The sequence below is a fragment of the Molossus molossus genome, unplaced genomic scaffold (genome assembly GCF_014108415.1).
Source record: "Molossus molossus isolate mMolMol1 unplaced genomic scaffold, mMolMol1.p scaffold_m16_p_15, whole genome shotgun sequence".
Lineage (NCBI taxonomy): Eukaryota > Metazoa > Chordata > Mammalia > Chiroptera > Molossidae > Molossus > Molossus molossus.
This window is the reverse complement of record NW_023425350.1, coordinates 25,131,944-25,146,935: the sequence shown is the minus strand read 5'-3', so window position 1 is coordinate 25,146,935 and position 14,992 is coordinate 25,131,944. Positions and strand designations below refer to the sequence as shown.

The window sequence follows — 14,992 nt, the reverse complement described above, 5'->3', positions numbered from 1 at the left end:
ACCCTGGCCGGTTTGCCTCAGTGGTTAGAGCATCGACCTGTGGTCCAGAGAGACCTGGGTTTGGTTCCCGCTAAGGGTGCGTACATCGATTGTGGTTTGTCCCTGGCCCTGGTTGGTTGTGCGGGTGGCAGCCACTCAATGTGTCCCTTTCACGGCAATGTTTCTCTCTCTCGCTCTCTCTTCCTCCCACTCTATCTGAACAAAAAATGGACAAATGTTCTCAGGTGAGGATAAAAAAAAAATCCAGGGAAAAATTGACATTTTTTCACATTTCTGGAGGTAAGAAGTCCAAGATGAAAGTGCCATCAGGGTTGGTGTCTAGTGTCTTCCTGGCTTGCAAATGACCATTTCACTGTGGCTGTAAATGGCTTGGGGGGGGGGGGGAGAGAGAGAGAGAGAGAGAGAGAGAGAGAGAGAGAGAGAGAAGTGGGAGAGGGGCACATGATGAAGAAGGAGAGAGAATTTTCTTTCTTTCTTTCTTTTTGTCTATTCTCACCCAAGGATATTTTTTTACACTGATTTTTAGAGAGAGTGGAAAGGTGGGAGGGGGAGAGAGAGAGAGAGAGAGAGAGAGAGGCATTGATGTGAGAGAGACACATCGATTGGTTGCCTCCTGCACTACTGGACCAGGCCAGGAATCAAACCTGCAACCTAGGTATGTGCCCTTGATTAGAATCAAACCCACAATGCTCTAACCACGGAGCCAAACCAGACAGGGCCTAATTTTATTTTTTAATTACTGTTTACATTCAATATTATTTTGTATTAGTTTCAGGTTTATAGCATAGTGGTTAGATAATCATATTTTTACAAAGTGTTCCCTCTGATATTTCCAGTACCCACCTGGCACCATACACAGTTATCACAATATTGTTGACTATATTCCCTATGCTGTACTTTACATCTCCATGACTATTTTGTAACTACCAGTTTGTACTTCTTAATCCTTCTTCATCCGGTCTCACAACTCCCCTCCCCTCTGACAACCATCAGTCTGTTCCTAGAGAAAAGGAATTTCTAATGCAATTGCTGATATGGTGAAAACCCAAAAGAATAGATACTGTATATCACAGAAGTCTCCACAGGCTATTTAAATTTTTAAAAATGTATTGCTATGAGAGAGAGAGAGAAATCGATTTGTTGTTCTACTTGCATTCATTGGTTGATTTCTTCTATGTGCTCCAACCAGGGATCAAACCCATAACCTTGACTTATTGGAAAGATGCTCCAACCAATTAAGCTACCCAGCCAGGGCTCACAGGCTATTTTTTAAAGAACCTGAACTTTCTACAGTACCTGGATCCCTACGAGAAAGTTCATCACAGAAAGGGAGCTGCCACAATTCAAGTTCTGACTGGAGTGCTCTCTGGCTTGCCCCTGCACGGTGCTAGCAGGTGGAGGGCAAGGGTAGGAACAGTTAGGAAGATACGGGGAGGGTCTTATAAGAAGACCGGAGCTATTGCAAACAAACCATAGGATGGTCTCAGGAGGGGAAGCAACGTCAGGGACTTGTGTGAGTAAAAATCAGGAAGAAAAGCAGGGCGCAAGCAGTAGCTGGCGGGGTGGTAGGGAGGGAGGAGGGGAACAGCTGTGGAGGAGGGGGTGGGGATAAAAAGGTGAGAAGGAAAGGAGTGCGAAAGCAACCTCACGTGCAAAGCACGCGTCAACGCTTACGGAGAAAAGCTGTCAAGAGAACTGGTTTACTGGCTTGGGAAGGAGGGACTAGGTTCTAAGGAGAACCCTTCTGGGTGTGTGCAGACCAGCCCAGCGCTAAGGGGGTGTGGGCTCGGCTCAGGGCTGCGGGGCTGTGGGCCGGGGGCGGTGGGCGCGCCGCCCAACTCCTCCAGGCAGGGAAAGGCCAGGAAAGCCCCGCTGCGGGCCAGCAGCGCGGAGGCGGAGCGAGGGTGCCGATGGGCGTGGCAGGGGAGGGCGTGGGGAGGACACGAGGCGTCTCCGAGGGCGGCGCTAGGACCCGCCAGCGCCTGCCGGCTCCCGGGAGGTTGATAAAGCGGCGGCGCCGTTTGACGTCAGTGGGGAGTTAATTTTAAATCAGTACAAGATGGCGGAGGGGGACGAGGTATCACGGAGGCAGCAGCCGCACCAGGGGCTGCGGCGCCGGCGGCGGACCAGCGACCCAAGCACCGGGGTCAACCACGTCTCGTCCACGACCTTGCTAGGTACGGGCCGGCGGGGCGGAGGCCGTAGGGCGCGGGTGGGGAGAGGGCGCGGGCCGCTCGGGGCTCGCGGGCTCCGGCTGCAGGCGGCGGGGTCGTCGCCGCGGCGGGCTCAGCGCTCCAGTTGTCGCCGCGGCGGGCCGCCGGGCCTAAACCCCGCCGCGCCCCGTGTTCCCGCCGGGCACGGCCAGAAGGGGCGCCCCGCGGGCCGCAGATCCCGCAGCTGTCGGGTGGACAGGAGGCGCGCGCGCCTCTGCCCGGCCCGGCCCCCTGTCCGTCAGCCGCGTGGCTGCCGCTGCGTCCGCCCCGGCCTGAGGGGGCGGCCTTGAGCCGGGGCCGGAGACCCGGGCGCGGGAGGTCGGCGGCGGCGGCGGGGCTCGGTCCCACAGGGTTCCGGGCGCGGCAGGACGACCTGTCACTCGGCGGGCACTCGCTGCCCTGTGTCCCCGGTGCGGAAAGGGAGGGAGGGTTGGGCAGTGATGGGCCCCGCGGAGGAGGAGCGCGCGTGGGGAGCGGGCACCTCGCTCCCAGGTCGGAAAGCTCTGCACACCCTTCCAGGAGCGAACGGCAGTCTGCAGGCCGGGCTGTGCCTGGGCGCTCGCGTTCCGGGGCGCCCCGGACCCGTCCTCGAGGTTGCGCGTGGCTAGGTTGCGAGTCCAGATTTAGTTGTCAAACTGGGTTACGAGCCGTTTACGAGTCAGTTACTCAGACCATAGTAAGCCCCGATCAGACTGAAAGTGTCTGGTGTGAAGTCACCTGATCCTTCGCTCCCCGGTTTTGCTGAATTGAGTTCCTACTGTATGTATGTGTACAAGGAGCGCACCTGCCCTCTCGAGACACTTTTGCGTTGGCAGCCGAGTGGTGTTGTGTCCCTCTCACTGATAGCACCCCTATTTTTAGGAGTTTAGCATTTGATCTTTCACTGTAGTGTGAGTTGAAGGCATGAAATTCTGATTGAGAATTTTGATGATACTTAAAGGCATGAAGTTTTCAACGGCTTATAAATAATAGAAGCTTACAGTTAGGTCAGTATGGCCATGGCATAGATAAAAATTTACACTAAATGTGAACTTGAGTTTTTCAGAATTCTCTCTTTCCAAAATCTGATAAAGATTTTCTGAGATGAAATGTAAAACACTTTGATAAAACGTTAACTATGAAGATTCACTTTAATACAAAAGTTTATATGAAATACACTGCATCATTCACGGTAGCCCTTGAATGTGTCAGAGGTGATGACAAATTGTAGAGATTTAATAAAGGAAAAAGGACAGGGACCAAAGTTTATTTTATTACCTGTCAACCAAAGCACGTGACAGAAGTGTTTACATAGGGGAAAAAAAAAAGTTTTGCCCTAGATTGCTTCTGGTTGGAATTCTCAAGTAATTATCTTGGAAAGCTGATGGATAGGTTAATTTAGCTCTTTTGTATCCTAAGGGACATTTGTGTGTGTGTGTGTGTCTGTCTATATATCTTTCTTTTTAAGGTAACTGTTTTAGATGTAGTTTCAAAGTGTTTTATGTATTTGTCTAATCAGAAGCATAACATGGCTATGAACATCGTTTTTATGCTGCGGTACACTGAGAAGAGATGCAATCCTTAAGACTGGATAAACAGGGCTTACCATTTATTAAATGCTCACAGATTTTAGTCTTTCTTCTTCTTCTTCTTCTTCTTCTTCTTCTTCTTCTTCTTCTTTCTTCTTCTTTCTTCTTTCTTCTTTCTTCCTTCTTCCTCCTTCTTCTTCTTCTTCTTCTTCTTCTTCTTCTTCTTCTTCTTCTTCTTCTTCTTCTTCTTCAATTAGCCTTCACTTAATAGTCATTCCTAGCAAATTAATGCCTAAAACAGTCCCTCTCCCTGCAAATTTGCTCTGAGTCACCCATTACTACATTAAAAACCAAGTAAACTTGTAGGTTTGTGTTTAAAGTAAGAGCAAACAGGCTGTGAATGAATAGGGACTCATCTAGTTTTGACTGTATAAACTGTCTCCCTCTGCTTTCTGGATAAGTAAAGTTGAAGAGCTAAGTTGGGGTGAGTTAGATGCAATTCCAGTAGTTTAGTTTTAGGAAGATGCTTTGTTTCTCTTTAAAGAGAAATGCTTACTCTTTTTTAGGAAATGTAGGACCTTTATAAAGCACTAACACTGATATTTTAATGACTTTGTAGGATGATAGGAATATGTGGAAGTGATTAAACCTATTTTGTCAAGTGTTTCAAAGTCCTTTGAAATTATTTTTTGGGGAAAGAAGGAACTGTTTTGGAGTACAGAGGTATTTATTACAAGGAAAATTAACAAGTTTAAAATGAAATTCTGGCCTTAAGTCGAGTGCACCTATTTCGGAATTCCTTTATCATTTGGTACTGTTTTATAACTTTAAGATAAAATTTCTGAATATTCACAAGTAAAAATAATGAAATTGTTAGAATTTTTTCAAAATTGTGACTTTTCCATCTGATACAAAGAAGCTGCTGAGAGCATCCACCTGGAAGACTGTCACCTAGTTTAAGACATTTAAAAAAATTTGACACTTAGTAGCAATATACATTTAAAAAATTGTTTATGCTTCATTGGAAGATCTGTTTCACATACAATTGTAAGCAAAGCCTTTTGGCAGGATCTCAGATTTAAGAGCCACATATGTAAGGGATAGGAACAAGTTCAACTTTTTTGTAATGGTAGTTTATAGCTTTACCAAAGGAAGTTTTATCTGGAATGGGTCCTGGGAAACAGCTTTTTTTTTTTTTTTTTAAGTGTAATGTGTGTAGCCATTTTGGAGTTCCAAAGTTCAGGTGTATTGTTCACATTCTTGGGCATTATTTAACTTCCGGAAGATAGTTGGGAATATAGAGAATAACTGAACTTGATTCCCCAAAGAATTCATTAGTCATGTAAGTTTCTTGCTATCCTTTACTCTTAGCACCCATAATACAGAAGACAGTGAAGGCTTTCTCCAGTAGCTTTAAAAATGGATAGCAGAACCCTGGCCGGTGTGGCTCAGTTGGTTGAGTGTCCTGTGTGAGGTGGCTGGTTTGATTCCTGGTCAGGACACATCCCCAGGTTGTGGGTTCGATCTCCAGTTAAGGTGTGTTTGGATGGCAACTGAATGATGTTTCTCTCTTTCTCTCCCTTCCTCTCTCTCTAAAAATCAATAAAAATATATTCTTAAAAAATGGATAGCAGAAAAAGAAAAACATCAACCTGAAAATATCATGGCAATAGGATACTTGTTACTTTATAAAGCAATTTAAACATCTTGGTTTTATTTTATTTCTTAAACCTTCCTGTGAGGGAATCAAGTTATTTCTGTTGCAGCGAGTGATTATAACTTGTCACAGAAACTACTCAGGCACACTCTTACTGCTGCTTCTCACCAGCCTTAGAGGAGGTTAGGAGGCCTTTCTTCATTGAAAATTGTCATGTAATTAGAGATCACTGAGTAAAAATTTGAATGAAGTCTGAAATCATACTAATGAAAAGATAGGGCTGTTAAAAAAGTAAAAATGAGGCCCTGGCTGAGTGGCTCAGTTGGTTGGAGCTTTGTCCAGTACTCCAAAGAGTTGCAGGTTTGATTCCTAGTCAGGGCACAAATGTAGGTTGCGAGTTCCGACTGATGGATGTTTCTCTCTCACATCGATGTTTCTCTCTCTCTCCCTCCCTCTCCTTTCTCCCTCCCTTCCTTCCCTCTCTTCCCCCCCTCTCCCCCCTTCCTCTCTCTCTAAAAATCAATAAAAACATATCCTTGGTGAGGATTAGGGGGAAAAAAAAGTGAAGATGGGGCAATTCACTAAGTGGACTGGGAAATTAAAAGAAACTTTTTAAAAATTTTCACCTGAGGATATGTTTATTGATTTTAGAAAGGAAAGGAGAGAGAGAGAAACATTGATGTGAAAGAGAAACATAGATCCGTTATCTCCTGCATTCGTCCCAACTGGAGGTTGCACCCCCAACCTAGGTATGTGCTTTGACCAGGAATTGAACCCATGACCTTTTGGTTTATAGAACAGTGCTCCAACCAACCGAGCAACACTGGCCAGGGTGGGAGTGGGAAATTTTAAAGTAGGAAGGTCATCGGTAGATATTGTAGAAAGAAGTAGAAGTAATGAAGTAGAACAATTTTACTCTTTGTGGACATTGAGAAGCATGAAGTGTTCATTAGTGCAGAGCCAAGATAACTATTTTAAAAATGATTTTTCAAGTTATTGCTAAACACATCACTGTGTTTGGGTGTACACATATTTGTTAAACTTGGGTAGATATTTGTAGAAATGTATGTATGTAAGTAGCCACTGTCATTACCCACTCTGAAGCAAATGGCTGTAAGGTAGTTGGTTTATGGGCAAATGATGTCTATTTGAAGCACTGTTAAATCATGAAAGACTAATTTATATATCCTATATATACCCAAGGAGATAGTTTGTACTTATGACTGACTTTGGATTTAGTTTTCTGGCCAGTACAAGTAGAATCTAGGGGATTCCCTTGCTAACATACTACCTTAATGAAAATTATTCATACAATTTGTGTTTCTATGATTGGTTTTATAATAACCAGTAACTCTGTTAACTTGATGAAGTATGTAACCGATGAAAGTTGCTTATCTGGGATCTCTAGTACATTCATCTTTTTATTGCATGATACTCAGATTGTGGCATAATGTTTCTTTAGCCAAAGAGAAGAAAGATAGTGTATAGAAAAAGAAGGAGGAATCAAATCCTGAGTGACTTCACTTAAATTCTCTGAGACTTAAAGCCTATGATCTATGATAGTGATGATAATCCCCTAATAGGGCTGTTGTGGGAAACAAATGAGATGAAAAGGTACAAGTGTTTTGTAAATTGTAAAGTTGCCTGTGCTTAAGGCACAGTAATATATATGTAAGAATGTGCCAATTTGACTGCTTGTGTTATTATTTATATGTATATATTTGCAATCAGAAAGTCTCTTCTAATTGTTTTTCTGTAATGTGGACAGAGGTTTAGTTTGGGCAAGGGTGGTAGGTAAAATTTTAACTTTATCTGTAAAATGGTGATACATTGTTCATGATTAGGGTTATTGTGAGTATTAAATGTGATAAAACTGCTTAAGCCAGTGGAAAACATTCTACTGATGATAGTAATTACTATAATGTGTGGTTATCTAAGATGTGACTTTGAACTAAAAGTTAATTTGTAAAATAGGTGACTGGAAAGGCCTTTGTTTAGTTTTTATAAGATAAAAATAAACACTCATGCTTCTGCTGTCATTTTAATAAACTTGCATTTTAGAGAATCAATCATGTGGCAAAATAGTCTGAAATTGTTTATTTCAATTACAGGATTCAATATGAATTAATTTTTTGGTTAAGGTCATGGCAGTTTCCAAGTAGAGTGCTTTTTAAATAGTAGATGTGCGAAATCTAACTAGGGTCTGTTATGGACAAGAAAGCCTAAAAAATGAATGACTTGATATTACACTAACCATTATCACATACAAGAAACAACCAATAAATGCATCAATAAGTAGAACAAAAAATTGATGTTTTTCTCTCTCTCTCCCTCTCCACCTTTCTCAACTCATTCCCCTATCTCAAACCAATTAAAAAAAGTTTTTCCCCACTTTATGTAATCAGTTTTATAATACAGTCACAGGTAGTGATTAGAACAAAGTTATTTTAACCACAGACTTACTTTTGAGTTTTATAAACTTCCTATGACCTTCAGAATGGAGGCTTGGATTTACTTAGTAATAACATCCACTGCCCCCGCCCCCATAGTTAATATTAACCCTAGCAAACTTACAGGTCTTTACAATTTTTTTTTATTATTATATAGATAATAATTTATGAAGGTACTTTGAAGCTTTAAAGTCTTCCTTAAAGGGGGTGAAATTGGCACACTAACCAAGCTGTTCTTTCTGTATTTGAATGAATGAATTTATAAGATATTAAAAGTTGGATTAGGTTAACTTTTATCAGAATGGGGGGTGATTTTTGAATAAGTCAGAGAAATTTGGCAGGAAAATTATCCTTGTTCCTAGATTTTTTTTTTAAAAGACATTTATTATTCAGATCTTCAGAAGAAGCTGTTTTCTTTTCATCAGCACTTTAACTTAAAAATAAATGTAACACTATGGACTGACTATGTGGAGTTTAGAGTTGAGAGGCTTTTTTATTGCAGGAAAATGGCAGTACACTTGGATATTGTTTTAAAAAAATTCTAAAGTAGGCTAGAAGGTCAAGGAAAGGTCAACAATTGTAGCTGATGCCAAATGTCTTACAACTGGATATTAAGATTGAGCTTTTAAAACATATTTTGTTATTGTTGACTTTATTATAGACGTCCCCCATTTGCACCCCCCTTTGCCCACCTCCACCCAGACCCTGACCTCCCCTCCACTCCCGCTGGCTTAATTAAGATAAAAATGTACTGCCTTTAAGTTACAGCTAAGCTTGTGATGGATTGAATAGGGTTTGTGACCACAGCTCTTTACCTAATAGGAGTAATATGGTAATTCATACTTCATTGTAAAAGTTTTAATTGTTAAAAATTTTAAAAGCAGTAATCTTTGTAGACACTTGGAAAACACAAAATAAAAAGGAAGAAAGAGAAAATCATATCAACTAGTGGTAGGTAACCACTGCTGACATTTTAGTATACATCTTTTAGTTTATATCCTTTATTAAATGCATAATTTAGTTTTTCCTAAATTGAGATCTTACTGTAATTTTGTAATTTACCTTTTCATTTCATGTTGTATTTCCCTATGTGATTAAATCTCTACCACATAATTTCTTAAATGGCATTGTAGAACTACTCAACTAATTCTCCTTTTCAATGTGGGGTTATTTCTTGTGAATGATGCTGGCTAAACATCTTTGTAAATAAATCTTGACCTTTAGGATAAGGTTATAAAAGTAGATATGTGGGTCAAATGGCATGTATATTTTCAAGATTGAAAACACACATCAGCAAATCCATTCAAAAAGGTTACAACCATTTATTGTCTCCCATTAGGATTAGGTTTATACTTGTTGACAAATAAACTTTGTTTACAAGTGAGTGTTGTTATTTAAAAGTGCCAACATAGGTAAAAATGGAGATCTTACTGTTTCATTTGCATTTCTTTGATTACAATTGATGTTGAAAATTTAATAGGGTAACTGAATGTGAACTATTTTTATTTATTTTATTTTTGTATTCTTTGACCATCTCTCAGTGTTTCTCTTATTCTTTTGTAAATGCCCTTTTGCATACAAAATTCCTTTTCATTTGCTTTTTAATTTCTTTAAAAATTTTTATTTATAGTTAACAGTATTATAGATGTCCCTCATTTACCCCCCTTTACCTCCTTCACCCAGTCCCTACCTCACCTCAGGCCTTCCCCACAGTATTGTCTGTGTCCATGGGTTATGCATATATATATATGTTCTTTGGTTAATCTCTTCCTGTCCACTCCATCCCCCTCCTCTCTGAGATCTGTCATTCTGTTTTATGCATCCATGCCTTCGGACCTATTTTTTTTTTTTTTTTAATATGTTTTTATTGATTTTAGAGAGAGAAGAAGGGAAAGGGGGAAAGAGAGAGAAACATCGAGGAGAGAAACATCAATCAGCTGCCTCCTGTGTGCCCCCTACTGGGGATTGAGCCAACAACCCCTGGCATGTGCACTGACTGGGAATTGAACTGGTGACCTCTTGGTGCATGGGACCGTACCAACTGAGCCACATCAGCTGGGCACCTCTGGACCTACTTTGTCATTCAGTTTATTTTGTTCATTATACTCCACATATAAGTGAGATTATGTGATATTTATCTTTCTCCAACTGGCTTATTATATTTAGCATAATAACCTCCAGGTCCATCCATGCTTTCACAAAGGGTAAGAGATCCTTTTTTACAGCTGCATAGTATTTCATTGTGTAAAGGTACCACAGCTTTTAAAATTAAAAAAAATTTTTTTTCTTTGTTGATTTTTTTTAGAGAGGAAGGGAGAGGGAGGGAGAGATAGAAGCATCAAAGAGAAAGAACATCAATTGGCTGCCTCCTGCATGCCCCTCACTGGGGGTTGGACCCACAGCCTGGGCATGTTCCCTGACTGGGAATTGAACTGGTGACCTTCTGGTGCATGGGTTGACGCTCAACCATTGAGCCACAGCGGCTGGGCCCACAGCTTTTTTATCTACTCATCTACTGATGGGCACTTAGACTATTTCCAGATCTTAGCTATTGTAAATGATGCTATGAAGTTTCTGATCGATGTGGGTTTCTTAGGATATATAAATAGTCCCAGAAGTGTGATCGCTGGGTCAAGCAGTAGTTTCGTTTTTAATATTTTGAGGAAACTCCATACTGTTTTCCACAGTGGCTTTACCAGTCTGCATTCCCACCAGTAGTGTACTAGGGTTCCCTTTTTTCCACATCTTTGCCAACACTTATTGTTTGTGGATCTGTTGATGGTAGCCATTCTGGCAGGTGTAAGGTGATACCTCATTGCAGTTTTAGTTTGCATATCTCTGATGATTGGTGATGTTGAGTATTTTTTCATATGTCTACTGGCCATCCGTATGTCCTCTTTGGAGAAGTGTCTTTTCAGATACTTTGCCCATTTTTAAATTGGATTGTTTGTCTTCCTGGTGTTCAGTTGTATGAGTTCTTTGTATATTTTGGAAATTAGCCCCTTATGAGATGTATCTTTGGCGAATATAGTGGCTTCCATTTTCATTTTGTTGGTGGTTTCTTTTGCTGTGTATAAGCTTTGTTAGTTTGATATAGTCCCATTTTTTTCTTTTTCCTTTGTTTCTCTTGCTCTAGGAAATGTATCAATGAAAATCCTGCTACATGAGAGGGCTGAGATTTTACTGCCTATCTTTTCTTCTAGGATATTTATGATTTTATTACTTACATTTAAGTCTATCCATTATGAATTTATTCTTGTGTATGGTGTAAGTTGGTGGTCTAGTTTCATTTTTTTTGCATGTGCCTGTGCAGTTCCCAGCACCATTTACTGGAGAGACTGTCTTTACTCCATTGTATGCTCTTGCCTCCTTGGTCAAATACTAATCGACTATATTGGTGTGGGTCGATTTCTGAGGTCTCTGCTCTGTTCCACTGTTCTATATTCCTGTTCTTGTACCAGTACCAGGCTGTTTTGATTATAATAGCTTTGTTGTATAGTTTGATATCCAGTATTGTGCTCCCTCCAACTTTGTTCTTCTTTCTCAAGATTGCTGAGGCTATTTGGTGTCTTTTTTGGTTCCATATGAATTTTTGGAATATTTGTCTAGATCTGTGAAATATGCTATTGGTGTTTTAATAGAGATTGAGTTGAATCTCTAGATTACGTTGGGTAGTATGGACATTTTATTTTTATTTTTATTCTCACCCAAGGACATTTTTTTTGATATTTTTGTGCAGATAGAGTGGGAGGGAGGGAGAGAGAGAGAGAGAAGAGAGAGAGAGAAACATCGACGTGAAAGGGACACATTGAGTGGTTGCCACCCACACGACCCAATCAGGACTGGGGACAAACTGCAACTGAGGTATGTACCCTTAGCACGAACCAAACTGGTTCTCTCTGGACCGCAGACCGACGCTCTAACCGCTGAGCCAAACTGGCCAGGGCAGTATGGACATTTTAATGATGTTAATTCTTCTAATCTATGAACATTGGTGTATGCTTTAACTTGTTTGTATCTTCCTCTATTTCCTTTTTCAATGTCCTGTAGTTTTCTGAATACACATCTTTTACCTCACTGGTTAAGTTTATCCCAGGTATATTATTTTTTGTTGTTGTTGCAATGGTAAATGAGATTTTTTTGTAGTTTTTCTTTCTGAGAGTACATTATTGGTGTATAAAAATGCCATTGACTTCTGGATGTTAATTTTGTATCCAGCTACTTTGCCAAATTCATTTATTAAATTTAGCAGTTTTTTTTTTTTGTGTGTGTGTGTGGAGTCTTTAGGGTTTTCTATGTACAATATCATGTCATCACTGAATAATGATAGTTATACTTCCCCTTTCCAATTTTGGTGCCTCTTATTTTTTCTTCTTGTCTAATCACTGGCTATGACTCCCAGTTCTGTGTTGAATAAGAATGGTGAAAATGGACATTCCTGTCTTGTTCCTATCTTAATGGAAACACTTTTAGTTTTTGCCCATTGAATATGATGTTGGCTGTAGGTTTGTCATATATGACCTTTATTATGTTGAGGTATGACCCCTCTATTCCCACTTTGTTGAGAGTGTTAATCATAAATAGGTGCTGGGTTTTGTTGCAAGGTTTTTCTGTGTCTATTGATAAGATCATGTGATTTTTTTTCTTTTTATCCATACTCGAGGACACTTTTTGCATTTATCCTCAGAATGGGAGGGAGAGAAGGAGGAAGAGAGAGAGAGAAACATTGATGTGAGAGAGACACATCGACTGGTTGCCACTCACATGACCCCAACCGGTGCCAGGGACAAACCACAACTGAGGCATGTGCCCTTAGTGGGAACTGAACCAGGGCCTCTCTGGTCTGCGGGTCTCCGCTCTAACTGTTGAGCCAAACCATCAGGGGTGATCATGTGATTTTTATCCTTCATTTTGTTTATGTAATATATCACGTTTATTGATTTGCCACTATCATACCAGCCTTGCATCCCTGGAATAAATCCCACTTGGTCCTAGTGTATACATTGGTCATGTTGTATACATGGTATACATTTTTAAATGTATTGCTGAATCTGTTTTGCTGATATTTTGTTTAGGATTTTAGCATCTATGTTCATCAGGGATATTAGCCTGTAATTTTCTTTCTTTGTAGTGTCTATATCTGATTTTGGAATTAGGATAATGCTGGCTTTGTAAAAAGATTTTGGAAATCTTCCGTCCTCTTGAATTTTTTGTAATAGTTTGAGGAGGATAGGTGTTAGTTCTTCTTTGAATGTTTAGTAAAACTTGCTTGTGAAGCCATCTAGTACAGGACTTTTGTTTGCTGGGAGTTTTTATTTATTTATTTATTTATTTATTTATTTTTTACTGCTTCAGTTTTGTTAGTTGATGGTCTATTCAAGTTTTCTGATTCTTCCTGATTGAGTTTTTGGAAGATTGTATGTTTCTAGGAATTTGTCCATTTTGCCCACGTTGTTCAGTTTGTTGTTCATACTATTTTCTTTCAGTCCTTTGTATTTCTGTGATGTCGGTTGTTACATTGCCTCTTTCATTTCTGATTTTATTTATTTGCGTCCTCTCTCTTTGTTTCTTGGTAAGTCTGGCTAAAGGTTCATTAATCTTCTTTATCTTTCCAAAGAACCAGCTCTGGGTTTGTGTGTGTTTTTTAAGTCTCCGTGTCACTTATTTCTGCTTGGATCTTTATGATTTCCTTTCTTCTACTTACTCTGGGCTTTTGTTGTTGTTTTCTTTCTATTTATTTTAGTTTTAGAGTTAGATTGTTTATTTGAGCTTTTTTTTGTTTGTTTCTTGAAGTAAGGCTTATAATGCTGTGAAATTCCCTCTTAGGACTGCTTTCGCTGTGTCCTGTAGATTTTTGGTTGTTTTGTGTTCATTTTCATTTGTTTCCAGGAATTTTTTTTATTTCTTCCTTGATCTCATTGGTAATACTTTCATTGTTTAATAACATGCTCTCTAGTTTCCATGTTTTTGAGGCTTCTTTTTTTTTTTTTTAAATCGTAGTTGATTTCTAGAAGAAAATACTTGATATGAGTTCATTTTTCTTGAATTTATTAAGACTTATTTTGTGTTCTAATATGTGGTCTGTCTTTGAGAATGTTTCGTGTGAACTTGAGAAGAATGTATATTCTTCAGGTTTGGGATGAAATGTTCTCTAAGTGTCAAATTAATCTGATCTAGTGTGTCATTTAAGGTTGCTCTTTCCACGTTGATTTCTTTGTTTGGAAGATCTATCCAGTGATGTCGGTGGGATGTTAAAGTCCCCACTATGACTATATTGCTATCAATCTCTCCCTTAAAGTCCAGCAATAGTTGTTGTTGTTGTTTTTTAAATATATTTAGGTGCTCCTAGGTTGGGTGCATATATGATTACAAGCGTTATATTGTTGGATTGATCTTTTTAGTATTATGCAGTGACCTTCTTTGTCTGTTGTTATGGCCTTTGTTTTGAAGTCTGTTTTGTCAGGTATGAGTATTGCTACCCTAGTTTTTATTTCATCTCCATTTGCATAGAATATTTTTTTCTATTTCTTCACTTTTATTCTGTGTGATTCTTTTTTTCTGAGGTGGGTCCTTGTGCATAGCATATGTATGTGTCATGTTTTCTTACCATTCAGCTAACCTGTGTCTTTTGATTGGAGCATTTAATTTCTTTCCATTTAAGGTTATTAATAGGTACTTCTTGCCATTTTTTTTTCTTTATACCTGTGTTCCTCTGTCTCTCTCTCAATTTCTTCTTAAAGCAGTTCCTTTAACATTTCTTACAATGCTGGTTTGGTGTTAACGTACTTCTTTAGTCCGCCCCCCCCCCCCCCATTTTTTTGGTCTGGGAAGCTTTTTATTTCACTTTCAATTTTAAATGATAGCTTTGCTAGATGAAGTAGTCTTGGATTCAGGTCCTTGTGTTTTCATTACTGTGAATACTTCATGCCAATCCCTTCCGGCCTGAAGTGATTCTGTAGAGAAATCACCTAACAGTCTAATCAAAACTCTCTTGTAGGTAACTTTGTCTCTCTCTTGCTGCTTTTAAGATTTTTTTTTTGTCTTTGATGTTTGTCTTTTTAATTACGAAGTGTTTTGGTGTGGGTCTCTTTGAGTTCATCTTGATTGGGACTGTCTGTTTCCTGAACTTGTGTGACATTTTTCTTCACCAGGTTAGGGAAGTTT

At 39.7% G+C, this 14,992-nt stretch overlaps 1 protein-coding gene across 4 annotated transcripts in view; it reads left to right on the top strand.

The window, feature by feature from the left end:
• Positions 1-2,049: 2,049 nt before the first annotated feature.
• The window catches only part of ATL2 (atlastin GTPase 2), a 62,033-nt gene continuing 49,090 nt past the window's right edge, over positions 2,050-14,992 (top strand). For all 4 annotated transcript variants that reach the window (XM_036262863.1, XM_036262860.1, XM_036262862.1 and 1 more), the window contains exon 1: positions 2,050-2,177. In XM_036262863.1, coding sequence (XP_036118756.1) covers positions 2,060-2,177 — 118 coding nt within the window. In that variant the 5' untranslated portion in view covers positions 2,050-2,059. The remainder of the gene's footprint in view (positions 2,178-14,992) is intronic.